The sequence below is a fragment of the Actinia tenebrosa genome, unplaced genomic scaffold (assembly GCF_029948245.1).
Source record: "Actinia tenebrosa isolate PJP-AT-01 unplaced genomic scaffold, QUT_ActTen_1.0 PGA_scaffold9__36_contigs__length_13948895, whole genome shotgun sequence".
Taxonomy (NCBI): Eukaryota; Metazoa; Cnidaria; class Anthozoa; order Actiniaria; family Actiniidae; genus Actinia; species Actinia tenebrosa.
Genome location: NW_028292586.1, coordinates 6,044,478 through 6,070,239, shown reverse-complemented (window position 1 = coordinate 6,070,239; position 25,762 = coordinate 6,044,478). Strand labels below are relative to the sequence as shown.

Here is a 25,762-nt window from a genome sequence, read left to right as displayed (position 1 = left end):
ATAATAATATAATGATACTGCATTTGGTGGCAGCTGAGCTAGATAGTAATTTACTTCGGCTCTAAAAAATTGGTTGTCATGACGTTTTATTGGGTTATAACCATATTTTTTTGGTTTCAACCAGTCAGTTTTTAAAAGGTATAAAGAATACTGCAATAGAAATAGAAATAACTGATTAGAAAGATCTGAGGTTATGTATTTTTGTCGGCCGGGTATTAAATTTGAAAAATAGAAAGAATGCAACACGATTTTTTTCAAGGCAGACCTAAATGAACTGCCCGTCAAGTGCTATTAACCAGAGGGTATTCTATTGCTTGATATCCCATGAATCTCATTACCAGTCTACAATGACATGCAAACACTGCCTGTCATGTGCTATCAAAGAGAGTATGCTATTTTTCAGCAGTGCTGTTACTAACACAATAAATAAAAAGACAACGCAATTGATTTGATAATCACATAACATCAACAATGCCTCGAGCATTTTTAAACGTTTTTATTATCAAAAATATATAAAATATAATATCTCATGCTAGAATAGATGCATAAAAGTAAAAATAGCATTAAAAGGGCATTAAAAACACATTTTACTATGTATTATTTACAGATTGCTTCACTGTCTAAAGATTGGTTCTTTCATCATATACTACAACAGCGTCGTAATCTCTGGACTCGTTTCCAGGGCTTTTTCTATTTTTCTTCTTTGACAAATCAGGTTTGGCATACATGACTTCCGGTTTGTCAGCTTCCGCTGAGCCATGAGATAGCGGGCTCACCGAAGGCGAATGAGGTGTATTTGTGGTCTTTTGGTCGTGCTTCTTTGTCTTTTCTTCTTGTTCACCCAGATATTTATCAAGCTCTTCGTCGGTATCATATCCATCGTTCTCAACACCAACGTAGTCTGATGGAAAATATGATGGTGGCAGAGAAACCCCTTCCGGCTCTGCATAACCGTCGTCTTCCGGTTGCGATTTTTCATTGCCTTTGACTTCCGTATCCGGTTTGTTACGGACTCTAACTTCCGGTTCTGCATAGCCTGGTTCAAAAAAATCAGCGCTAGTAGTAGGTTGCTGTTCTGGCTGATCGTGTACAGTGGTATATAAGTCATTTGAGAATTCCCGAGGGGGGTCCGCTGGGGGAGGACTGTCATCACGGTGAGGTTCATCGTTTCTGAAGTCCGGTGGGGGAGGGGGTGTGAAACTTGAAAACCCAGTTCCCAGCTCATCGACACTTGAGTAAGGTTGATCATAAGAACTGGCGTTTGAACCTAACGAAGGCTTCTTGTTCCGAATCCTAGATACAGGAGAATTCCTGAATTTTTCGTAATAGGGAATTACAGGGTTTGCCAAAGAATCAGGTTCTGCTTGCTGAGGAGGAGGAGAACTGGTGACTGGTTCATCTACTGGCTTGGTTTCAGTCTCTACCGGAAACTCTAGGATAGGAGAATTCTTGACAGGGACTGGATCTTCGATTTGTTCAGAATTGACCCCAGTGAACGAGCTGTTCCAGTCAGAGAAGTCATTAAAAGAGCTCGTCTCTTCTTGGACGTCGAGGACTGGTCTCCTGTCTGGTGAAACCCTATCAAATAGTGAATAAGATTTTCAAGCTCAGGTAAAAAAATTCAACAATAAATTCCACCACGATATTGAAAAATCCGTCCAGGTCTTCCAGCAAGGTCACTACCAATTTCATAATATCAAAATTATACGTTTCCTTTTCACCCCAGCGTAAATAAAAATATGAAGGATCTTCGTATGGAGGGAGTCAGAAAAATACCGCTTTTTACTGAAACGCAGGCTCATTATTAGTATTCATTAGCTTTTATTAAATTATGGATTTGGGCTTAGACTCCACTCTGATGCAACAGTTGGCCTGGCTAGCTATTAAGGGCACGACGACAACCTTATAAAAGAGTATTAATCTTAGTTGTATTTTTATTTTTTTATTTTATTATAATTTGTGTAATTTGTGTCTAGCGTTATTTTTGAATACGTATTCCAAAAACCAACGTGCCAGAGGAAACGAATTCACATTTATGAATTAATTACAATAAACATTATACAATTACTCGTATTACAGTTACCATTATTATTATTATAGTTATATTGAATTATAGTTTTATAGATATTTAATATTATTTGATATTTTTTATCGGTTTATGTTAGTTTACCTTCATTATTTTTAATCAAACTGTTGTGTCTTGGGTGAGCCAACCAGTGTGTTATAACTAGTGGCTCGCACCTGGCTGTCCCTTGGTTAAATAATATAGGAAATATATATATTTTATGGCAGGTTATGAATGAGTTTGTTAATTTGTGACATGAATTTTGTTGCTGTTCGAGAGGGATGGGTATCCTGTGGTGAAAACGATGAAGACTTAGGCCCTGGCTAAACGAGGAAACATGTTTCCTTAAATGTTTCCAAAGGTGACAAAGCTGTCAGGGAACATCGGGAAACATGTTTACTCAATATCGGTTAGCGCATGCGCACTTTCAAAATAGAGCTAGCGTTGCTAAGTAACGATCTTTTAGAATGTTGACTTTCGTGGCTAAACGAGGAAACCTTAGGAAACATTGTTTCCATGCGTCTTGGAAGCATGAAATGTTTCTGCCGCACAGCAGAAACATTTTTGCGTCTTGGAAGCAAAATTTGTTGCACGTAGCAATGTTTCGCACGTGTCTAAACTTGGAATCATCGGGGAACATGCGCGCGGTGTTTCTGGAAACTTGTTTCCTCGTTTAGCCAGAGCCTAAGGCGAGTGGTCAACTCTCAGCCAACACAGGAAGCCCAGTATAGGAAAAGAGAGAAAAGAGCAAAGGGACGCCTGAGGAGGAGGCTATACTACGATCACTCTATGACAACAACAAAAACAAACAACCACCAAACAACCACAAACAACAACAACCAACGACAGTAAGCACATTACAGCTTAACTATAAACTAAACAGCAAGAGTATAACTGCAGCAGCAACAACAGCGGTCCACTAAGCAGCTCCGCCGCAACAACAACAACAACAACACCAAAAACGACGACGACAACAATAATAACAGCGAAAGTACAAACAACATCATTAAACGCTAACTAGGGCAGTAACAACAACAGCGATGGGCATCGTAATTCGTCGCTTACTTGTTTCGCATGTGACCACAGAACCACAGCCGTGACTATCGCAGCATTAAAGTATATAGAAGGGATTTGGTTGACGTTAGATAACAACGAACACTTCTTAGTTTGAAAATCTCAAACATACGAATAAAGATATCAAAAAGGTACACAAATGATGAAAGGAGGCCTCGGGAGCCTAAAAAACTTACCCTCGTAACTCGTGTACATCGATACCTCGACCTACTTTACGTGTTTTTGCCGAGTCAGTAAACCCTGAGAATATGAAAGAAAAATGATAGAAAATATTAATGAAGGATTTAGTGACATGACTACCCGTCGAACGAAAATAGACATTTCACGATTACATGCACGACACAGAGAACTTGTAATAAGTAAGACGCATGAGTTATTTTAATTTTCCGCATTAATCAGAATATCGCAGGCGCAAATATAAACGAAATTTTTTTTGGGAAAGTACGTAAGAATTCCTTTGGAAACCACAGAGTTAAAGGAGATCCCGAACTAAAAGAAACTTCAAAGTATTCCTTCATAAACATAATTTCAAAGTTTTGTGTCTTTTTCACAGATACCTGATGCACGAAAGCCAAGCGTCACACAGACATAAAACAGCTCTAGCTTAAACTTCATTTCTCAAAAACCTTGAAGACTTAAAATTCTAAAAAGAAGTCAATGCACAGCTCGCAGATCGAATTGCAATTTAGCGTCATATATAGGTTTTGCGGTGAAAGGAAAATTCACATATCCTGGAGAAAAACCCTCAAATCAAAGGAGTAGCCTAACAAACTCTACTCAAAGAAAACATTGCCCTTACCGTGTTTATCCCTTGAACGAACGCAAACCAAACCAAGGATAACGATAATTAATATGAGCAACACTACACTTGCGCAGGCTACAACGATGATGAAGTCCCTTTGACTCAAGGATAAAAAAGAGTCGCCCCGCTGCTCAGATGACTTTACTCCCGTGGGCTCAGTTTTATTGGCCAGCGACGAATTGGTTGGGCTTCCTGTGGTATGTGGGGGAAGATTTCCTGCGAACAAATGAAAATGATTTGATTTTAATCTGACTAAAACCAGTGGTAATTATGATTGGACAAGCGTTGATTTCTCGTTCTGTGATTGGTTCATTCATAGGGCGTGACCTTGGCCTCTGACATACTCACGTGTTTGGACTCTTAATATCTTTCCTATTGGTCCATCACCCTTCTTTGTTCTCGCTATTACCCATATATAGTATGTAGTATTATGAGACAGATTCTCCAATGTGATTGGTGGTTTGCTTGTTGTCCTAGTGCTCAGGGTACTCGTTGTGTTCAAATACACAGTGTAAAAAAGAATGTTTCCTGTTTCCGGTTTAGGCGGCTCCCACGTGACTTTTATTGCGTCATGAGTAGCTTGAAGTATAGTGATATCTTCCACAGAGTTTGGAACTAGAGAAGAAAAAAAACAGAAAATGATCAACTTTACTAAATAAAACACTATTAATTTAAACACTACGTCAAAACTAATGGACCATTCTCAAAATTGTCTTGAATGCGAGGCTATAGAGGCTTTGCACCATCACGTGATGGCAGCCATGACAGGAGGCATAACAATAGAGTCGTTCTCCCTTGCGAAACGGATTTCTTTCTCATGTAAATTAGATTAGACCAGATTCAATTGTTCCTGCCTCCTGTCATGGCTGCCATCACGTGATGGTGCAAAGCCTCTATTACGGCAATACAAAAGAAATGCCACAGTTTCCATCGAGAAAAAGTATGATGTAAAAAATATCTATACATATTAGTTCTTATCTCTCTTTTTAATAAAAACTGTGATTTCTTTCGTATTTTCTCGTTAGCCTTGCATACAAGTCCTTTTTGAGAAGGCTCCATTAATTATTACTCAATGAATTCCGTATACGATTAATTTATATAAATGATTGTCATACATACCTCCTTCATCAGTTTTAACAGTAATAACATCGCTTGGGATTCCTGTACCAGCCTTCGTAGCTGCCGCAGCCTTTACGTGATAAACCGTGAATACAGTCAAGTTACTGACCAATACCGTGGCAGATGACGTAGACACTTCAAAGAACGGTCCAGAGGAGGCGGATTTTTTGTAATAAATCACGTAGCCAGTTATAAGACCATTGCGCATGTGTGGAAGGGGTGTTATCAAGTGGAGGTAGATGGTCGTCTCGTTTGAGAATGTCACGTTGATGGCTGGTGCGCCGGATGGAGCTGAATTGGATTTGGTTTGATGAAATAAGTATAAAACGTCACTTTTGTACATTGGACTTCGGTTGAAAGGTTATGTTTGAAAAAATCACGAGCAAGCAACGAATACTTGTTCAATTCGTAACTTTAATCTACTTTATCACTTAACAGTTCATCGTTATATTTGTAAAGCGCATTGAGAATTTTTAATGCGCTATATAAGAACATATTTATTATTATTATTAGTACTGGCCGACCCTGATTTCGTCCGAAGAAAACAAACCGATGACTCTTTTTAATGCTTTCGTTTTCAAAATAGATTTCCAAAAAATTGTTATGGGAGATTCTGGGATTATGGGAGATTAGGGAGGGAAAAAATGGTTCTGATCTTGCAGCGTCGACTAATTCTTAGATGTTTCCAGATGTATTTTAATAACTCGTGCGTCAATTTCCCGCCCTTTTTACGCGCCTTTGCAACGAGGGATATTCTTTTTGATTCCCGACTCGAAATAGACTGTCGTAGTAAAAGTATGACTATATAAAATAAAAACGTTTTTTAAAAATAGAATAAAAAACAACAAAATAACTGCCTCTGAATGTTGCATTAGATGTTGAAATACAAATCATTTTCCTTATAAAGCATCTTACCTGCTTCACCAGTACGCACGGTCTTCCACTCACTACCTGGTCCAACACTGACCGTGACGGCCTGGACCGAGATATTATAATTCGTCCATGGGAACAAGCCTCCTAGTGAAGTATTGTTAATCCCTCCATCTACTGTTACTATGGTGATACTAGAGTACCTGTACGGTCCGGTGGCCTGGTAAGAGATACGATACTCTTTGACGATACCATTTGCTGAGCCAAAAGGAACAGACTGAAAAGAAAAAAAACAATTTCTTAAGAGGAAGTTTTAAACAAGAAGTAAGACCAGGGCCGTAACTAGGGGGGGATCACAGGGTGCACGTACACCTCCCCCCATAAAAGCTTAAGGTCCGCTCATCCATCAGCTTTTTTTTTTTTTTTTTTTTTTGGTTCTGCTTTCTTTCGGTTATCTTACTTTTTTTTGTCTTTTTTTTTTGGTTCTGCTTTCTTAAAAGAAACGATCAATGGTCCGATTTTATTCGATGTGCACCCTCCCTGTAAAAGTTCTGGTTACGGCCCTGAAGACCTTCAATTTCATTGAATTACGACCTCTGCGGTGACATAAGTGGAGTACAGCACAGGTAGCAAAAGCTTTTTTTCTGGCGGCTATGGGGGGATTTCTATTAATATTAGAATTTTTCAAAATATCTTTAATATGAAAATCAACTTTTATAATGTCTTGATGTTTCTCTTGCCTATGTGTGGACTGAATTTCAGCGCTTTCTAGTATATTATACTATATCTTAATTTCTCTCTCCATACATGTCAGTGCATCTTTCTTACCTTCCAGCTGACAGACACTGCAGTGGAGTTTAGAGAATTACATCGTATGTCACGTGGCGGTTGATCAGGTGCTAGGAAAACAAACAAATTCACTCAATTCATGTCATTCATTTAGTCACCACTCATTATTCCGTCCATTCATTCACTTTCAATTTATTCAAACAATCATTCAATCATTTATTCATTCATACAGTCAATGAATAAGTGACCCAAGTTAAAACACAGTTTTCAAGCCTGGGAGTAATAGAAACAAACCTGTTTCAGCGGTCTTCTTAACGACAGATGTTGAATAATTCCCCCATTTCCTCGACACTGCGCCAGTGGCTGACCTTACTCTTACAGAATACTCTGTAAATGGCCGCAAACCAGACAGAACTAATGAGAGACTTGAACCATCAACCTCCTGTTTTAAGGCCGAGCCACTTGGTAGGGACTGGTGCTCAATTTCATACCACGTGATCACACCATTAGGGCGAGAAGGCGCTGACCACCTAACTTGTACCGCGGTCGCGTTTAGTGTTGTTAGTAAAACATCGTTTGGTACTGAAGGAGCTATAAAATAAATCAAGATTGTATCTATTATCAAACTGAGTCGTTTAAGAGCAATGACAAGTGTACTCGAAAAGTTTTATTTGCCCATGTGTGTGATAAAGTTATTTTCTTTGACAAGTTTTGGTAAAGTTTTTGTAGCGACCGCTGAACATCTAGACCAAACAACCGCTGAGCGCCTGCGATTTTTTGTCAAGTTTTTATTTCTTTTTGACCCCGCATACAGAGACAAGTTGCCTTGTTTAAAAGCTAGCATGTCATTTCGTTCGTCAATTTATCCATCATTTTTACAACTCATTTTTTTATTTATTTACCATCTTCCAGGGTTCTGTTAGATACTTCTGCTGCTTGGCCTAAACCAATGACATTTCGTGCCAACACCCTGAACGTGTACCTAGTATAAGGCACTAGAGAACTAGTAACCAACTCCAGTCGATCAATACTTGCTTCTAATTCACTGAATGAAGACTGGCCTTCTTTCTTCAGGTCTACCTTGTACCCAGTGATGGCCGTGTGGCCGTTAAACCCTGGTTGCCATGACAAATTGATTGACGTGGAAGACAAGGGTATGGCAGTTAGACTAACAGGAGGACTTGGAGGGACTGATTTTGACGAGAATAAAATAAAAAATTCATATCAATTGGTAATTTTGATAAGAAGCAAAACGATCGACAATAATAAATGATACATACATGCATAATATTCTCCCTACCACATGCAAGCCCAAGACCTAATCCACTATTTTCCCTTTTTAGAGCACCTGTCATTCCCTTGAGAATTATTTCTTTGTTCTCTGTTAGGTCTTGAGTAAACAAATAAATATGGATGTACCTAATCTCAAAGGAATGACACGTGTTAAAGCATTACGAAAAGAAAACTTTCTAGTTTTACCCCTCGCCCCATGTAAGGGAATCCGGAATCCACGAAATTTTAGGCTTTGGAATCCGGAATCCAGCACTCTGGAATCCGGAATCCGCTACTTTGAAATTCAAAGTATACACTCAAATGCTATCGCATCGACCTAGACTGAACCGATGTAGCCCCTCCCGCACTGTGTAATATCTCCACCAAGAATATCTGTCATCGGATGCAAATTAACGATATGGAATCCGGAATCCGCAATACAAAAGTTTTGGAATCCGGAATCCAGACCCTTGGAATCCGTAATCCAGAGTCTCGGAATCCGGAATCCACCATAAGTCCGGATTCCCTTAAATGGGGCGATTACCCCTGAAACAAAGTCACGGCTAACTCGCAAGAACGAATTGGTAAAATTTGGTGTTATAAGTTTAGCAGAGAGAGAAAAACCGGGCAACCCGGGGAAAAACCCTCGAATCAAGAGAGAGACCTAACAAACTCTCCAGCAATGTCTGAGACCCCAGAGGTGAGAGGAGAGTGGACTATCAATCGTTACACCATCCTCGATTTCCCAATAACTAAGGTTATTTTAACAAACAAATTCAAATATTTTACCTTGAACAGTTAGGTTCCCCTTCCTTGACGTCCTTCCTGCAGCATTACTCGCCACACAGGTATAAATCCCGCCATCAGAAGCATCCATTCCCACAATCCTCAGCGAGCCATCAACTGACAGGAAGACACGTGACCCAGGTAAGATGACGCTATCATCTCTGTACCACGTGACTCGTGGGTTTGGTATGCCGGATGATTGACAGGTCATTGAAGTGTTACCACCAAGTCGTGCGAAGATTGGAACATTGAAAGAGGTAATGGCTGGACTCACTGCAAAAATGTAATACGAAACGATGTGTCCTTATTGGTTACAAGCTAGTCATGTCTATTGCTTTACATTAAAGTTTTGACATTTATGACGGAAACGTTTTTCTATAATTCCTGTATATAAAAGTCAGTATAAAACAGCTTGCAGTGTGACTTGACTCTTATGAAAACCGCTATGAAAATATAAAGCTTTTTATATGCCTTTCTGGTGGCATGTATCCCTGCTCATGAAAATAAAAGGACAAAAGACGTGGTATTCTCCTCCGCAGCCGTCATTAGTTTCGGTCCCAGATCCTCAACGGCGTTAGTGGAGAGGACCCGTGAGGATCTGGGACCGAAACTGCGAAGGACTCTAAAGACGTGGCCGCCATGTTGGTTGACATGACAAACGACACCAAGACTAAATCTTTTGTTCAAGTCAACCAAAATGCCGGTTATGACGTCACACACACTGAAAAAATAATTTTCATTTTCTATTTCATATAACAACTTGTTTTACCGGTCTTTCCTTTGTAAACAACAAACAAATACCAACCTTGAACAACGAGGTGAGCCTTCCCGACATGCGTAGCGAGCCCATTAGTCACGTGACACTGATATTGACCTGCATCACTAGGATTCGTATTGGGGATGGAGAGGGTGTCTCCTGTAATAATGAAATGTCCATTACTCTGTACCAGGGTTCCTTCTTTGTACCATGTGATATTTGGTTTGGGGTCACCTGACGCTATGCACTGGAACGAGGCTGAGGAGGACTGGTTCACGGTGATATTCACGGGGCCGGCGTCAAGGGAGACTGGAACTGGAATAAAAAACAAACTAATCAGAGACACGTGGTTTTTCGTTTGACTGGAAGTGTGACGTCAGCTGTAAGCCTGGATATGAGCAGACCAGTTGAGTCTACTGGAGATGTTTCGTTGATACACCTGATTCGTCGTGCTGCAATGCTTTCTCATTTCAGACCACGCGCAATTCTCTTGAGAATAAAATTCTTTGTTTGAGTTGTATCCATTTTTGTATTTTCATGTGTAACCGTTAAACAAAGAAACGATACTCGTGGGAATAATATGTGGTCTGAAATGGGAAAACATTGTACCACGAGTAGGTCTATTGAATGGCTCTGATTTGATAATGTCAGTGTTAAATACTGGTATCAGATTTGGGCCACTTTTACTCATACAAACTACCTCTAGATTCCATGAGTACGGTAAATAAAGGAATACTTCTCAGGAGAATGACACAAGGTCTGCAATGCAAAGCAATGACTAGCTTTATTGCCATTTTTTCTTACCTTGAACGTTAAGGTGAGCAGAAGCATTGACAACCCCAGCCACATTGATCCCTTTACAAACAAACCTCCCTTCATCCGCAACACTGACTGAAGTCACAGTCAAAGTGTACCCGACTCTGCTGTACTTAGGGGTGGAGGGGACGGGACGGATTGTCGTGCCATTATCGTGGTACCAATCTACACGTGGTGAGGGTATGCCAGTAAAATTACACTTGAACGTGATTGGCTGTCCAAGGACACAAGTGGCATCTGAAGGATAGGCTGTAACTGATGGGGGAACTGAAAAGAAACAGTTCGGTTGTTAGTAATGTGTCCATTATAATGGTTATCGTATGAGTGGGGAACTTACGGTACTGACTTACAGCATGTACACGGTGCGACATGCCGTAACATTGAAATGGCTTCCCATAAGAATGGTTATCGTATGAATGGGGAACTTATGGTACTGACTTAAAGCATGTACACGGTACGACATGCCGTAACATTGAAATTGCTCCCCATAAGAATGGTTATCGTATGAGTGTGAAACGTGCGGTACTGACTTACAGCACGTACACGGCACGACATGCCGTAACATTGAAATGGCTTTCTATTGTCTCCCAGTAATTCGTCCACTTACAAAGCCGCGTAGTTACGGATACGGCTACAAATTCATCGTATCGTTTCCCTCTCGTACGAAAACCGCCCTATTGCCATAGTGACAGTGCCGTGACTGTAATAATCATAAATTCTGATCTTTTTGTTAATCTTACCATAGATCACCACGTTGACTTTCATAACAGCACTTCCGGCGACATTACTAGCCACACAAGAGTACTCTCCAGCATCCTTTACGGTCGTGCGGATAATACTCAAGCTACCATTGGCTAGGATATTCACGTGACCAGTATTATGAGAACTGTTATCTTTGAGCCATGTTAAAGATGGTGCTGGGAACCCTGTGGACTTGCAGAGTAGATGGAGGGGCTGGTACTGAATGACAGCGGTATCTTGTGGACGGACGAGAAATGTTGGAGGGACTGCAAAAAACGCATAAAAAATACCCTACTTTTAATGAAAAAAAGATTATCAAATTTGATTCATCTTTTTATCTTTATTTTTGAAAAAAAATTTTTGTTCTCACCACTGGGACAAACAATCAAAAAAAGGGGGAAAAACTCTTTTCTTTCTTTCCTTTTTCCTCTCTTTCTCTCCGTATCCTGGCTCCCTCCTTCCCATTCTTTCTTTCTTTCTTTTTTCGTTACTTTTTTTTCTTTACATCTTTTCTGTCTTTCTTTCTTTCCTTCTTTCTTTCTACTATTTTAAGAATAGTTCCGTACCGTAACTTTGGCGACGCAACGTCCAAATCTAACTGGATGACTAGACTCATACACTTTACTTAACGATTATTCACCGAAGGCGAAGTAAACATTCACCACATTCACTGAGCCTTATGAGAATAATTATTTTAGTATAATTTGAGATTGAAATATCAGAGAGAAGGAAATTAAGGATTTAAAAAACGCTTTAGTTTTACTTCCGCATTGGTCAACTTTGGGAAAACTCATAATCACCACTCGGGCAGTGATTATAGTCTCATAATCACTGGTCGCTCGACCAATCACAGCGCGCGAACTCTATATTCATTGATATACTCACCCCATACTGTAATGAGAGCGATGTTTGATGAACGTGACTCCCGTAGATCAGGATTAACACCATTACAAAAATATTCTCCTTCGTCTGATTTCTTGATGGCACTAAAAACTAGAGACCCAGAGCTCGTTATACTGATGCCTGGTTCTGCCTGGATTTGCTGGTAATTCTTAAACCAGTTGATTTGAATATTGACTGGGTAGCTGTTTGGTGGCTTGCAATGAAGTGTTGCTTGGGTTCCCATGGTAACGTTCTGGCTTGTGGGATGCTCAACAAATTGAAAATCGAAAACTGAAAAAGGAAAAAAAATCTTAGCTAGATTTCAACAGGTTTGAACTGATGGGGATGAACAGATGTGAGGGTGGACAGATGAATGGGTGAATGGGTGGATGAATGGGTCGATGGATGGATGGATGGATGGATGGGATGGACGAACAGATGGATGGATGGATGGATGGATGGATGGATGGATGGATGGGATAGATGGATGGATGGGTGGATGGGGTGGATAGGATGCATGGATGGATGGGTGGACGAATGGGTGGATGGATGGGTGAATGGATGGGTGAATGGATGGGTGGATGGAAATCAATTAATTCAAAACTAAATAATTACTTACAAGCCACACTAAACAATATTGGTGAGCTCTCCACAAAACCAACAGAATTGAAACCTTTACATGCATACGTTCCTGTAAATGTTCTATTGACTGCACTGAAATACAATGACCCATTGCTCAACATCTGTCTTGTGAGGGAATCAGTAATCTGTTTTCCATTGAATTTCCACGTCACTTGGGGTTTGGGTACACCAAGGATTAGACACTGGAGAATTGCTGGTCTTCCTTCACCAGCAACAAGATTAGTTGGATGAACTTGGAAATGTGGTTTATCAATCTTTGCTGTTTATACAAAAATAAAATATATAATTCAATGTTTGGTCATTTCTTGATAACTGAAGATTCAGGGGCAGATACGGGGGGGGGGGTGGATTGGGTGGATTTTCACCCCCCCCCCCCCTTTTTAAAGTAAAAGTGAATATTTTTAGGAAAATAGAAGAATATGATTGCATCTAATTACAAAACATGTCAAGAGTCAAAATTTAGCTGCATTCACAAGTATGCAGTACACTGTATGTTATAATTTAATCATTTTTTACCTTTGTACTGTAAAAAGAAGGCTCAAAAAAACTTTTTAAAAATTATCCACCCCCCTTTTTAAAATCCTGTATCCGCCACTGAGATTGAGAAATGATTGGCTGATTATTGGTAATATGGACGAATGAAAACATGATGGATGGTTGATAAATGGATGGATGGTGAGAAGTATAACATATCGGAAGGATATAGCCTGGTGTAAAAATGGAACAATGAATAGATAGATGGACGGTTAGTTAAATCAGTGGATAAATTGATAGGTGGATTGAAGGTTAGTTTGAATAATGGATAGGATATAATGGATGGGATAAATAAACGAATGGGATAGATAGATGGAGACATGGGATAATGGATATATGGATGGCTAAGTGGATGGATGGATGAGAGAAGAGAAGTGGAGTGATAGAGGAGTGAGGGGATAAGGTTTGAATCTAAAATAGTAAGGAAAAATAGCTTCTCTCAAATTCTACAATTTTAAGTATATAAATCAAAGCAAATAAGAAATATGATTTGCCTTTCTGAGTTCGAGGAAAAAAACCGGGTCCAGTTGGCATTGCAGTGTATTGTTTAGGACTGTTTTAGGGGCAAAATAGATGTGATCTTGGAAATATGTACCCTAATACAGTCCCACAATGCACTGCAATTGCATTCAGCCTCTGAATGGTTAATATGACTAAGCCAGGTAACTCACGCAAAACAATCAAGTGGGCTGCTTCGCTCTTTCTAACAATTGTATGTGCCAGGGGATTCACTGCTACACAACGATAAGACCCAGCACTTGATAAATCAATATTGTAGATTAAAAGACTTGAGGACGTCCACTTGATTCCTTGCTTTGCAGAATCAATCAACATATTTGTAACTTTTCCTGTGGTGATTTTTTGTCCATCTTTTTCCCAGTAGACAGACGCAGATGGAAGACTGTAGCCAGTAATGCAGGTGAAGTAGGTGCTTGCATCTCCCACTCTGCTTGTTTTGTTTGATGGTGATGAGGAAAACTGTGCATCAGTGTCTTGAAAGTAATTAAGAAAAAAAAATCAAACTTCTAAATTTCAATTGGAATCAGTGGATGAGTAGAGAATTATTTTTGTGCTTGATGATTACAAATGAGAAGTCACATGAATATATGGATACAACTCAAACAAAGAATCTTATTCTCAAGAGAATGACACATGGTCTGAAATGGTAAAACACTAGTAACACGTGTTATTCTGTTTATTATCCTTTCTTTGTTTAACGGTTTCGCATAAGAAGACAAATGACTAGGAATGCAACTCAAACAAAGAATCTTATTCTCAAGATAATGGCACATGGTCTGAAATGGGAGAACATTCAGCCCAAGGTAAAGCAGTCTATTGAGGTGGCACTCACATGCAAGTTGAACTTTGGCCGTCCTACTGTATTTTATCTCACTTGCCCCTGTGATAGTTGCGGCACACAGAAATTGACCCACATCTTGTGCTGTGATAGACTGACAGTATAGTGAGTTATTTCTCAGCAGTAACCAGGGTGGTTTATTAGGGTCTAATATCCAATCATTGTTCCATTTCCAGTTGATGCCAAGTGGCCTGCCGTTACTGTCGGTTGCATCGCAATTAAGAATCACTGAACTTCCTACAGCTATGACTTGATCAGCAGGTTCTGTAACAAAACCTAAAACACAAATCATCAAGAACATTAATTTTTGTTGACAAATTAACAGCGCTCCTCAATTGTCCTATTTCACTATGACGTCACATAAAAACAATCTATTGTTTAAACGCAAAGGAACATGGTCGTCGGATGGGGTCAAATCAAAGCAAATTCACTGAAAATTGTTCTAAAACCCATATATCAATCCACGAAGAGAAGTAGAATAGCCAGCAAACGCTCAGAATATTTTTTAGTACATATTAACACATATTATATCTGAAAACCAGGCCATTTTAGATTAAACTGTTTCGCTAGGAGCAAATGTTGTTGAATTTTCAAAATAAACAAGCAGTGACGTCATAGTGAAATAGGGCAATTTCTTAAATTAATTAACTTCTCTTTCTGTTCCAAAACAATAATAAAATAATATATTTACATTGAAACCATTCAGTATAATTACTAATAGCATACTAAATGCAATATTTATTCCTTAAAATTAAAAAATACGAGGCTGCAAACATTTTGGTCTTAAGCTGCCTTTCCTAAAGATATCAATTTTTCAGTGCGCATTTTTGTTGTTTTCAGTGCGCATTTTTGTTGACAGTAGCGAATAGCCAAATCAAACATCTTATCCTAAATTCTGAAGTGTTAGAACACATTTGAAGAGCACATTTAAAGTTGTAATTTTCCAGGAAAATAATATAAGTATACATTAACTTAGATACTGATTAAATAGGGGAGCTTTCAACGAGGTTAAGTTAGAGTAAATTTAATATTATAAAGACGACATAACAGTAAACAATCAAATTATTTCTGTACTTACTCAAGCTTGCAGATACTGGAACGATAGTCCACAAATATAGATTAAAAACCGCGTTAAGAGATACGAAAAGCTTCCAGGATAGCATAGCTGGAGCTGTTGCTTTGTAAGATATTTCCAGCTTAAATATTTTAGCTTTTCAAAAACAGCTTCAAGTCGTAACTACAAGTTACAATCTTGATCCTCCATCAGACTTCAATCATGGACGTGCATGTTTGAGCTCATCAATAATTTAAAATTTTGCCTATAGGAATGTAAAACTTATTGAATCTGAAAACCCAAAGACTAAAGATTCAAATTCGCTTGAATGTTTGCGTATTTTAAGGACGTTTCTGGAGTTGAACAAAATTGAAGTTGTTAAAGATTCCAAAACGTTTCATTGTTGGAGTCAATCACTCTCAGTCAATCGACGCTCTTCGTTAGCAACGGTTGAGCCAATTAGAACGATGCACAGCGGTATAGCATTCTAGTAATCACGATCACGCAAAAACACGTATTATAACGCTAATGTTTGATCTCACAAATATCGCACAAGAAAATTTTAGGTTCAGATGAAATCGCTACATGAAAATTCGATGCGTTAAAGAAATAATTTTAGAAAAAGGAACTTGAAAGAAACAAGAAGAAAGAAGGGATGGAGCTAGCGTATTTGACGTAGTCCCGGGGGGGGGGGGGGGGGTGGGGGGGGGGGAGGGGGAGGGAGGGGAGGGGGGGAGGGTACTCCGCCAGGATTTTGGTAGGGGTGTTCTGCTGGGATTCTGAAAGGGGTACCCTGTTTATGACAAAAAAAACCTCAAATTTGTAGACCCTGTTTATGATAAAAGATATAATTAATTGCACTGAGTTCCCGTTTCAGTTATCGTGTCATCTCGAGTGTCGCTTTTTTACGACCATAATAACCAGTTTCGGTCAATACGAAAGTAGAAACCCTGAATATGACAGGAAACTCAGGAAGAACTTGGAACTTGAGTGAAATTGCATACCCTGTTTATGACAAGAAGCTCGAAAAACCATGCCCTGTTCAGCAGATCATCCCGGTATAGTCCATATATGGGAGTACCCCCCCCCCCCCCCCCCCCCCCGGGGGAAACTACCCATAAACCGAATTATGAGGTTCCCCAAAGTTTGCCAGACCGGAAGTAATACTAAAACGGTTTTTAACATCGATTTAATCTGCACGGGTTAAAATCAGCGTTGCGCACGTTACATTGAAATTGATGGTTATTAAATTTGTTAGATTTAAAGTTGCAGAAAAATTATTTATGGTAACGTTGCGGACGTTAATAATAATAATAAAAATAAACTTTATTACAGTCTCAAAAGCTTCTAGCTTGGCACACGTGCTTTGCTTCTGGGACACCAGTTACACAATTTCGTTACGGACGTTACACTCTGAAACACATAAAAAGATCCCTAGAAGCTTCCGTAATATCATGACCGTATCTAAAAATGCATTTGGAAACGTTTTTAAAATTTACTTGTTTGTATTGATCCCCTGTGGGACTGGGATGAGTTTGAGGCAAATCCGTCCAGTATTTCAAGAGTTACAGTAGATTTTGTTTTTCCCTTCGAAGCAAGAATTAAAGGAAAGTTAAGTCAGTTGGTCTTGTTAAGTGGTGTGACATGGCTGCCGTCACGTGATGATATGCAAAGCCTCTAGTAAGTTTATGATGTAGTAGTTAATGAGCTTTTTTCAGGTATCTTGAAATTAGTATAACAGAAATTACCATAGCTGGAAAGAGTATATAATTATTAAGACGGTGAGGTTTAATGAAAATAGTTTGAAAACTCGCGAAGATATGAATTTTTAATGAAGAACGTGAATTTTCTTCAAACTTCATAGTTTTACTAATCTTAACATGCTCTTTCGAGCTACGGTTATATTTTCTGTTCTGTGAGTTTTAGAGAAATCCTTGGAAATACATGATAAAGCTCAATTATGGATCTGTAAGCCTCGCTGTAATGATTTCAAAACCAAAAGCCGAGCACAACATGCATTCGCCACGGGCTAAGAAGTAGAGTGATTTTCACTCAAACCCGTGAAACAAAATTTAGCTATTAACTTCTATTAACGCATATTATTTTTAATAGCGGTTATTATTGAGGCAATTTAGTACTGCAGTAAAAGTTTATTGAGTTTATATTATTACCTCGTTTTTTAAAGTCTAATTGATTATAACTCGTACTAGTTTGTATTAATGATTATTACGCTAACATTGTGCATTCGATAATCTTGCAACTTAATTACTAGTCACTTTAATTCATCGTTATCACCCAATTGACACCCAGCTATGTATCTGTCATGCATTCACTATAGGCCTAATTACCTTGTGTGTAATGTTTTCACATTTCAAATCGACCACGTGTCATTCTCTAGAGTATCATTTCTGTGTTTAACGGTTGCGCATTAGCCTGTGTCATATCCAGAATTTTCCGGAAAATACCGGTATTTTCGAAGAAAATTTACGAAGAAAATTCCGGATGTGACGCAGGCTATTGTGCATGAGAAAATACATAAATATGGATACAACTTGAAGAATCTCTCCAGAGAAATTACACTCAAGTTATTCAAAACTACAGGCCTGAACAATTTCATAAGTATTGACAGACCAATCTTTAGTGTAACATGCTTGCAAGCGAACGTGCGTTCAGATTATATGAGGTTGAACTATTGCATGACCTTAGAATATTCGACCAATATAAAGCCCATAATTTATATTTAAAATATATTAAAGCACTCTCAATCACCGGCGGGCCTCGTACTATTGGCGCCATCAAAATGCAAATTCCGACATTTTTTTTTGTGATTCACTGTTCCAATACGCATCATAGAATATATTAGTAATAGTCTCTTGGTAATTCAGAATGCTGGTTAATTTGTATAGGATGTTCAATAATTTCGTTGTTGTGTGCAAAGCTCTTTATAGGAACCGCCTATTTACAATTGACGCGGGCTAAAAGACTCATCTAATGAAGCCGAGGTGATACTCATGACGTCAATGGCAAGACCTCGATCTTCAGACGTGACGTGAGCGTAGTGATTGATACTCGCCCCCATAACAAGCTATTTACATATCTATTTGACAACCATATCTCGAATTTGCATACGGCTTCAGCACTATTGGGCTCCAAATCAAATTTTACAAATATTTTTTAGTAATGTTTGTAAACAATCTGGGTCAGAAATGCAATGATAAACATATGGAACTTAAAATGATAATAAATAGAAACTGCTAGAAATTTCCAAACCAAACGCCTCGTTCGACTCCGTAGCCAGCGAACCGTGTTAAAAAGTGACTCATTTTTGTGTTGACTGCTTTTTTCTCCCACAGCACAAATGATAAATTAATGTGTACTCTTAGTTTTGACATAGTTAATAACTATGGTTTCGATAACAGGGTTTGAAAGTGTCTCTCTTCGTGATTGACAGTCCTGAAGTCTCAATATCAAACTGCCAATCAGAAACAGCCTAAGAACTAGAATATTTTCTAATACACAGCTGGGCTTTTTTTTTAGTACAAGCGATGGAATATTCAGCGAACGTATAAATCTGAATGTCAAGTTATTGATTTGTGGAGCAAATGCCAAGCCCAGTTTAATTCTTATCATCGAGTCTGAGTATTATTCAGTCAAGCTATGATGTACATTTGCATTGGTAAGGGAGCTTGTAGCAGATCAAATCGTAAGTCACCCGAATATAATGACATATTGCCTATCTCGCCTTCCAAAATCCAACACAAAGTCTATGAAATGGCGAATGAGGAGAAGAGTGAGAAGGAATCGCACTGTAATGGCGTAGAGCCAGTTGTTTTGACAGATGGATCGATAGAGGTAGCAACGGTGAAGAAGCGCGACTTTTTAAGGATGAATTCGCTGAACTTGGATCTCAACTCGAATCCAAAACCTATCGTAGAGTATGAAAACAAGTCAAGCACTTTACCCAGACGGAGTCAACCTAAACAATCCGAAGCACCGCCAAAGCCTCCGCGAGTAATCCCACCTAAACCACCTCGCATGATGGAAAAGAAAATATTCGTCTGCGAAAACCCTCTTTGTCGTAAAGAAGAAGAGCTTTTGGGGATAGTAGAGTTGACGTTCAAGTCTTGTTCGGCGTGTTTTACTCACTACTGCTCACCCGAGTGTAAAAAGTTACACTGGCCAGAACACAGAACAGTTTGTCGGTACGGTAGTATTGATTGTCATATGAAGTCTATCTTACGTATATGCAAGCATACTGCTCCTATACACCTCTATCTGTCAGAAGCCGCACGGAATGGATTTATGGCTAAAGGACGTGGAGCGGTGATGCTGATATTTCTTTCTCCGAAAGACGCAGAATTGTTTATTAAAACAGGGTTGGAGTACTTTAAACATCGAAGAAACGCGCCTACTTATTCATCACTCAGCGAAATTCAATTAGTAGGGGCTTACACCAAGTATCAAAAACTTCTACTTAAGGTGGTGGCCGAGTATTCTACGGTACACGAATTTGTTGTAAATATCGCCATTGTCGTGGGAAGAGACTTACAGACCACCCCAGTTCCTAGGAACAAGTCTGCTGCAGTAATAGAACATTTGGTCGTGCCTTTACACTCAAATCTCAACGCAAAAACATTAAGTCCACAAGGAAGTCAAGACTATGGCGTTTGTCAATCGCAAAAACAAGATATCGATAGTTACTTAGAGGCTAACGTACGGCGAAAATCGCTTTAAAAACACATTACATCAACAACGTGCACGCCATAAACATTTAACAAAATTTTACTTCAGGTATGAATAAATTATTTTCGAAGACATATAGATTATTTATAGACTTGTCAAAAACATTATGGATTGAATAGCGTTTTAGGAATACGAGTATTGTGGCTTTTTTACTGCGAATTGTGTGAAGGGTGAGTAAAATGCATGCTGAGGCTGTAATTGTGGTTTCATAGAGGTCGTTCAAAAGGTATACAACGCATTAAAATGCTCTAGTGCAGTTCAAATACAATCCATGCTGGGCTTCGGAACTACGAGAAACCTTAATAAAACAGTAGTGTATTGTATTTGACCATCTTTGGAACATTTACAGCATTGTAATAGCGTTTTTAACACATGAAACTCTAACAAACTTCCTTGAAGTGACTTATTGATCATAGAAGAAAGTTTCGATACTGTCTTGTTTACCAAAATAAATATAAACTATAAAGCTCAGCCAAAACGCAAACGTCTCTAGTCTGTTGACACACTGAGTGGGCGTAGAGTAAAATATATACCAAAATCTTTTGATATTTAAATTCACTAATTCCTTATTATTTTCCATATGATTACTTTTGGATAAATATTTAATTCATGGTGAGGTAAAAAGTCACGCCAGAGATTCCAGAGTTGAAACAAATTGACACGGTTTCCTAACTCGCTTCTTGATTTTAATATTCTTCGCTTTCTGATTTATAGTTACACCCTGTCTTTAAAACCCTTGACCCAAGTAGGAAAAGCGTCTGTTTTCACAGCGCTGTCACTAGCTTTGGTTGGCAGGTCCTTAGCAAGGCGCGTGCTAACGATCAACACCATCATTTATCATGCACTTTTCAAACGGACACTCGTCGTTTCCTCGTACATTTTCTTCCTGTTTGATCCGTGCAAGTTCAAGTTTGTTTCGAGTGTATGAATACCTTTTTATTTTCTTTCTAACTTAGGTTTTATCATGCATCAAGAACTAATGTAGTCAAAGCGGGCTAGATCGAACTGCGAACTACGGGTTCACATTTATCAGTTAGTGTTAAAGAAAACTCCTTAATGTTATTCAAAACTGACGAAGGTCTGTTACCATTGCGACGATTAACATCTCTAATCAACGCTGCTGGCCCTTTCGATAAGCAGTTATAATAACAGTGTCACTATCTGGTTTATAACACAATCTAAGTGACTTAGAATACCTCGGTTAACTATATCTATAGGTCAGAACAACGCGTTGTTATTTATAAACAGAATGTTGTAGTCACGCACGAAAATACCTTGGAAAATAATAAGCGATGCGAATAGCGCAGCGCGGTTATACTAAAAATAGATGTCACGAGATCGGACCCCCCGCATGACTCAGACAAACAGAACACAAAGGTCATAGTAAATGTAAAGCGGTTTTCATTACGCTCGCTAGTTTCTTTATATTTTCTCGTCGTTTTTTTTTTGACAAAATGGTCAGTACGAAACATTGCTGCTGGGGAAGATGTAATAGTGATTCAAGATACCCCGATAGACTTCCACTTCTGTTACAAGGAGTTGCATTTGTGTTTGATAGTAATATGAATGACTGTGCTTTAAAAGACATTCGTTGTCTTTTATGTAAAAGCACTGCCTTTTCATGACTTCCTGTGATAGAACAGACTCTTGGATCACACTTTGAATAGTGTGATCATGAAAAACCTTTAGACTCTTAATCTCTAGCAAACCATCTTCTTCCACAAGACCATCAGGAGAACATGCTAGCCAGGGGTATTTGGGATTAACCCACAATCCAGATGCCACAACTTGATGCTTTGTTTGAGCTTGGTATTTCAATATAGCATCGGCTTCATTTTCTAAGCCTCTTGCCATCCAAACAGACTGGTAGTTTTCACTCTCCATATTCCATTTGTAAGATGATATAAACTTCGCACTTCGACTGGCTGCACTTTTGGAAGTACAAGTTTTCCAATCTTAACAGCTTCAAGGCATTTGGAGGCGGTTAGTCGAAGCCATCTCTCAGAGTGCCATTTTTCACTTTGGCTCTGTTGCTCTGTGTCAGAAAGTTGGGTGAGTGATGAGGGAGTTAAGCTCTTAACAAGGATTTCTACCTTCTCTCTTAACAAAGGCAAGCAAATATCGTCTACTGAGTAATCATTATATGAAACCTTCAGTTGTGTCGTCCACATAGAAATTTTCCCGGTCTTAGCATTTTCATATTGTAGCCGAGAGACAAAGTTATTGGTCATTGACGATGTTACCTGTCTGTATTGAGGCGGTCGTGGATCGAAATCTATAACTTGAACTTGTGTTTTCTTTTTTTTGGAGGGATATTTGGCATCTGAGAGTCTTTTGGGATTTTTCTTTCTCTTTTTTCCTTTGTTCCATGAACACTCCTGGCTAGTACATGGTGTAGTTACGATATGTCCGTGTTCTTTGACGTGGTCTAATAACAACAGCAAAACCGCAACTACGTGGCTGCATCGGCCAAGTTCTGACGCTTTGCATGGCTCACACGATGCATGTATAACTGCGCCACTTTGAATCGATAAAATTATCAATACGTTGTGAGGAAGATCTGTTTTCATTGAGGGCCAAACGTGCGCGCGAAGGAAATAATAACCACTGTTCTTGTTGTCAGTAACGTCGTGTACGAAGCCAGAGTCAACATATTTACGTCCGTTCTTGAAAGGCTTGTCAGTCATATGTCCGAGTCCGTGTCCCTTTGCTTCATCATCACTATCATCAGACGTTTGATCTACGACTTCACTTTCTGATCGTGATGGAAGTGATTCTAAAGCATAGAAATAAACGTGTCCATAGTTGAACTGCGCCGGTATGTCATTGGATGGAAAGTTTTTCCAGCCCGATGTAGGTATTTCAGGGACTTTATTCTTTGGCTCTTTGATTATTTTTCCGTCCTTGCTGTATTCCTTGGATACCTTAATATCGAGCCACCTACCTCCATCTATACTCGGATCAAGAATGCGGTAATTTCCAGCGTTTATACAATCCTGAACACGTGCGAGCAGTTCGCTACGCTTTCCAGTGACTTTTAGGCCTCTGCATTTAAGCCAACGCTTTAACTGGTAGACAGTATAGTTTCCCGGGTCAGCATCAAACCTGGATCCAGGAACTCCATCATTTTCAGTCAAGTTTGTAGCTGTTTTAAGTGGATTTAGATACGAAGTATTTATATTTGCAGTCATTCCTCTTCTACTGAGATGGTTTGTTTGTCTGAGTCACGCGAAAGGTATCATATTTCGTGACGTAATAACCGCGCTGCGCTATTGCGGAAGTTTGCCTTCACCACGCCCTAAAATCACGCGAGCATGAATCCTTAGATGTTGTGCTCTTGCTCGAATGCTTGATATGACTTCTCGCATTTATTTTATCTCCTGTGGTGTTTGACCTTCACTGAGCCCGGACGTGATCAAGGTTACGAATGAACCATAAGTTTATTCACATTTTAAATTGCACTAAATTTATTCAATGGATAAGATTAATCCGTCACGGAATAGCGCCATACACCCTTCGTACAACCGGATCCTGATGTTCAACATAAGGGAAAAAACATAGCGAAAAAGGAAATAAGAAAATGAATTTAAGGTATTTTACACGGCCCACAACTTGAAATGCGCTTTTCCGGTTCCTTTGTGGTATCAACTGACGTCACTAAATAGTATTTTCACCCACGTTCTTGGGCATTTAAATTTACCGCAGATTCAGATAAAGTTACTTCGGGATAAACTTTGGTTTTAGAATGACACTAATGATGACGAGTTTAAAATTACACAAATTAATCGATCGACGCGTAAGTCGAATTTAATCTGATTAGGCTTCCTGAATGGCTTGATGATGCCGGCTTCATGATGCCTGTGTAGAATTAGAGATTTTCGCAACTATATAAGACGTGGGCAATTCAGCTCTTTCTCGCCCCCAAGCCCCACACGGCCTCTGGCACCCGTATTCAGGTCTCAACAAAATGTGTCTACGCACACACATCTCACGTGACACTTCACATATTACGTCATTTCCGTTCTTACGATGCATAAGACGGTATCCTTAAGTGCCCTTGTACTAAACAACGGTGTCCTGCAGGGTAACATTATCTTCTTTGTGTGTGGCATAAGATATAAGAATAATTAATGCAAATCCATTTTGAATAGAAATTAAATGATTAGAGCTTGACTGAAAGTAGCCTGCGTGGACACTAGAGAAAAACGTTTGCGCATGCGTGCACTTCAGCACGTTTTCTAAGAACTTTGAAGAGTTTGAGTGAGAAAATTAATGTTTGTTTTCTCCAAGTATACAAAAAAGTAGTATGCTTTTGTCAGACTAAGATACTGTATTAACAAACACAATATGAAAGAATTAGCCTTAAGTTTCAAGCATGGACACTAAGTTTTTGCATTTTGTGAAGTCCAATTTATCAGGCATGTTTGAAAGTCAAATTTACATGTGTTTGGATAATTTACATACGGATTCAGAGCACGCGCAGACGTTTTTCACTCGTATCGCCTGCGTGCAGCCGAACTAACTAACTGTTAGACTGAGAACAAAAATTAAACGTCACAATTTTGGAGGGCTGGTTGCACCAATGCTGCTTGATTCGGCAATTACCCAGTTTCACAGTACACGATGTGACGGAAGCAGATGTTATCTCCCGCGTCTCTCCAAGGGCCTCTAAACCTCCTTTAGAAAACAAGACGCCCTATAGGCGTTCACTGGATTGCCTGTATCATGCACAGAGGCATAGTACAGCTGAAGAAGTTTGCAATGTGAGCCAACAGATAATGGAATGTTTCACAGAAAAGAATGATTTCGTTTAACTCGTCTAAGACGATCTTTTCCCTTAAGGTGTTCTCTACACAATAGAGAGTTTTAGATTGACTTTTTTTTCTCCCCGCAAACGGCAAACGTGACCACGCTTTCATAGTTTTCGTGTATTTTACTTTACCTTTTACAAACCTTCTCACCAAGCGCAAATACTCTTTTGTTTTTCTACTACTTGGACTTTTTTGCGATTCTTTTTCAGTAATTTAAAAGAATTTTTTACTGGTCAACTGACGTTTCACGTTTGCCGTGAACGTAAATCTAAAACTCTCTAATGTTAAAATAATTGCAGGTTCTGCCCTTTTTAGGCTATGAATTAAACAGTTTTGCGTTATGCATGTCACACCGACTTGGGAAAATGCGCAATAGTAGCAAGAAGTCTTTATGGCACTAGTCCTTTGCGGGCATAGTAAATGCAAGTACAGTAAATGTTCTTGTCAGCAATCTTTGTCAGGAAAGATAGGAAAGCAAAGCTCTACTAGATATCGCTTAGTGACTGATAACGTCTGATCGAACTTATACAGGCTTTTAAACAACCGAATAGGAATAAATCTTTTTTCACTAAAAAGATTGCCTTATTGTTGAAAATTTAAATCTAATAAAAAATAGATTGAAAAAAAAAAAAAAAAAAAAAAAGAAAG

At 39.0% G+C, this 25,762-nt stretch overlaps 2 protein-coding genes and 1 pseudogene across 2 annotated transcripts; 1 reads left to right on the top strand and 2 right to left on the bottom strand.

Moving 5' to 3' along the window:
* Window positions 1-447: 447 nt before the first annotated feature.
* LOC116303194 (contactin-2) lies at window positions 448-15,995 on the bottom strand. Its single transcript, XM_089024796.1, has 18 exons — window positions 15,585-15,995; window positions 14,501-14,782; window positions 13,821-14,141; window positions 12,593-12,874; window positions 11,977-12,264; window positions 11,091-11,357; window positions 10,339-10,617; window positions 9,583-9,849; window positions 8,781-9,050; window positions 7,622-7,909; window positions 7,014-7,310; window positions 6,759-6,829; window positions 5,976-6,207; window positions 5,061-5,351; window positions 4,290-4,556; window positions 3,939-4,157; window positions 3,316-3,379; window positions 448-1,578 (listed from the first exon to the last, which is right to left on the bottom strand). Exons 1-18 carry the CDS (start codon window positions 15,667-15,669, stop codon window positions 621-623), a joined length of 5,028 nt encoding a protein of 1,675 aa, XP_088880922.1. The 5' UTR covers window positions 15,670-15,995; the 3' UTR covers window positions 448-620.
* Window positions 15,996-18,879: 2,884 nt separating this feature from the next.
* LOC116303195 (uncharacterized) lies at window positions 18,880-20,781 on the top strand. The gene has a single exon (XM_031712689.2). The coding sequence runs from the start codon at window positions 19,218-19,220 to the stop codon at window positions 20,292-20,294; it is 1,077 nt and encodes a 358-aa protein (XP_031568549.1). The 5' UTR covers window positions 18,880-19,217; the 3' UTR covers window positions 20,295-20,781.
* Window positions 20,782-20,958: 177 nt separating this feature from the next.
* Window positions 20,959-23,567, bottom strand: LOC148904597 (uncharacterized; annotated as a pseudogene).
* Between the last annotated feature and the right edge of the window lie 2,195 nt (window positions 23,568-25,762).

What these genes read in the sequence shown, in the direction of transcription:
- LOC116303195 (XM_031712689.2), top strand. Translation starts at nt 19,218, where the DNA reads ATGATGTACATTTGCATTGGTAAGGGAGCTTGTAGCAGATCAAATCGT.
- LOC116303194 (XM_089024796.1), bottom strand. Translation starts at nt 15,669, where the DNA reads ATGCTATCCTGGAAGCTTTTCGTATCTCTTAACGCGGTTTTTAATCTA. An exon ending in CAGTGTCTGTCAGCTGGAAG is followed by an intron (nt 6,208 to 6,758) that starts GTAAGAAAGATG and finishes TTTTCTTTTCAG; the next exon opens with TCTGTTCCTTTTGGCTCAGC. An exon ending in GATGTACACGAGTTACGAGG is followed by an intron (nt 1,579 to 3,315) that starts GTAAGTTTTTTA and finishes ACTATTTGATAG; the next exon opens with GGTTTCACCAGACAGGAGAC.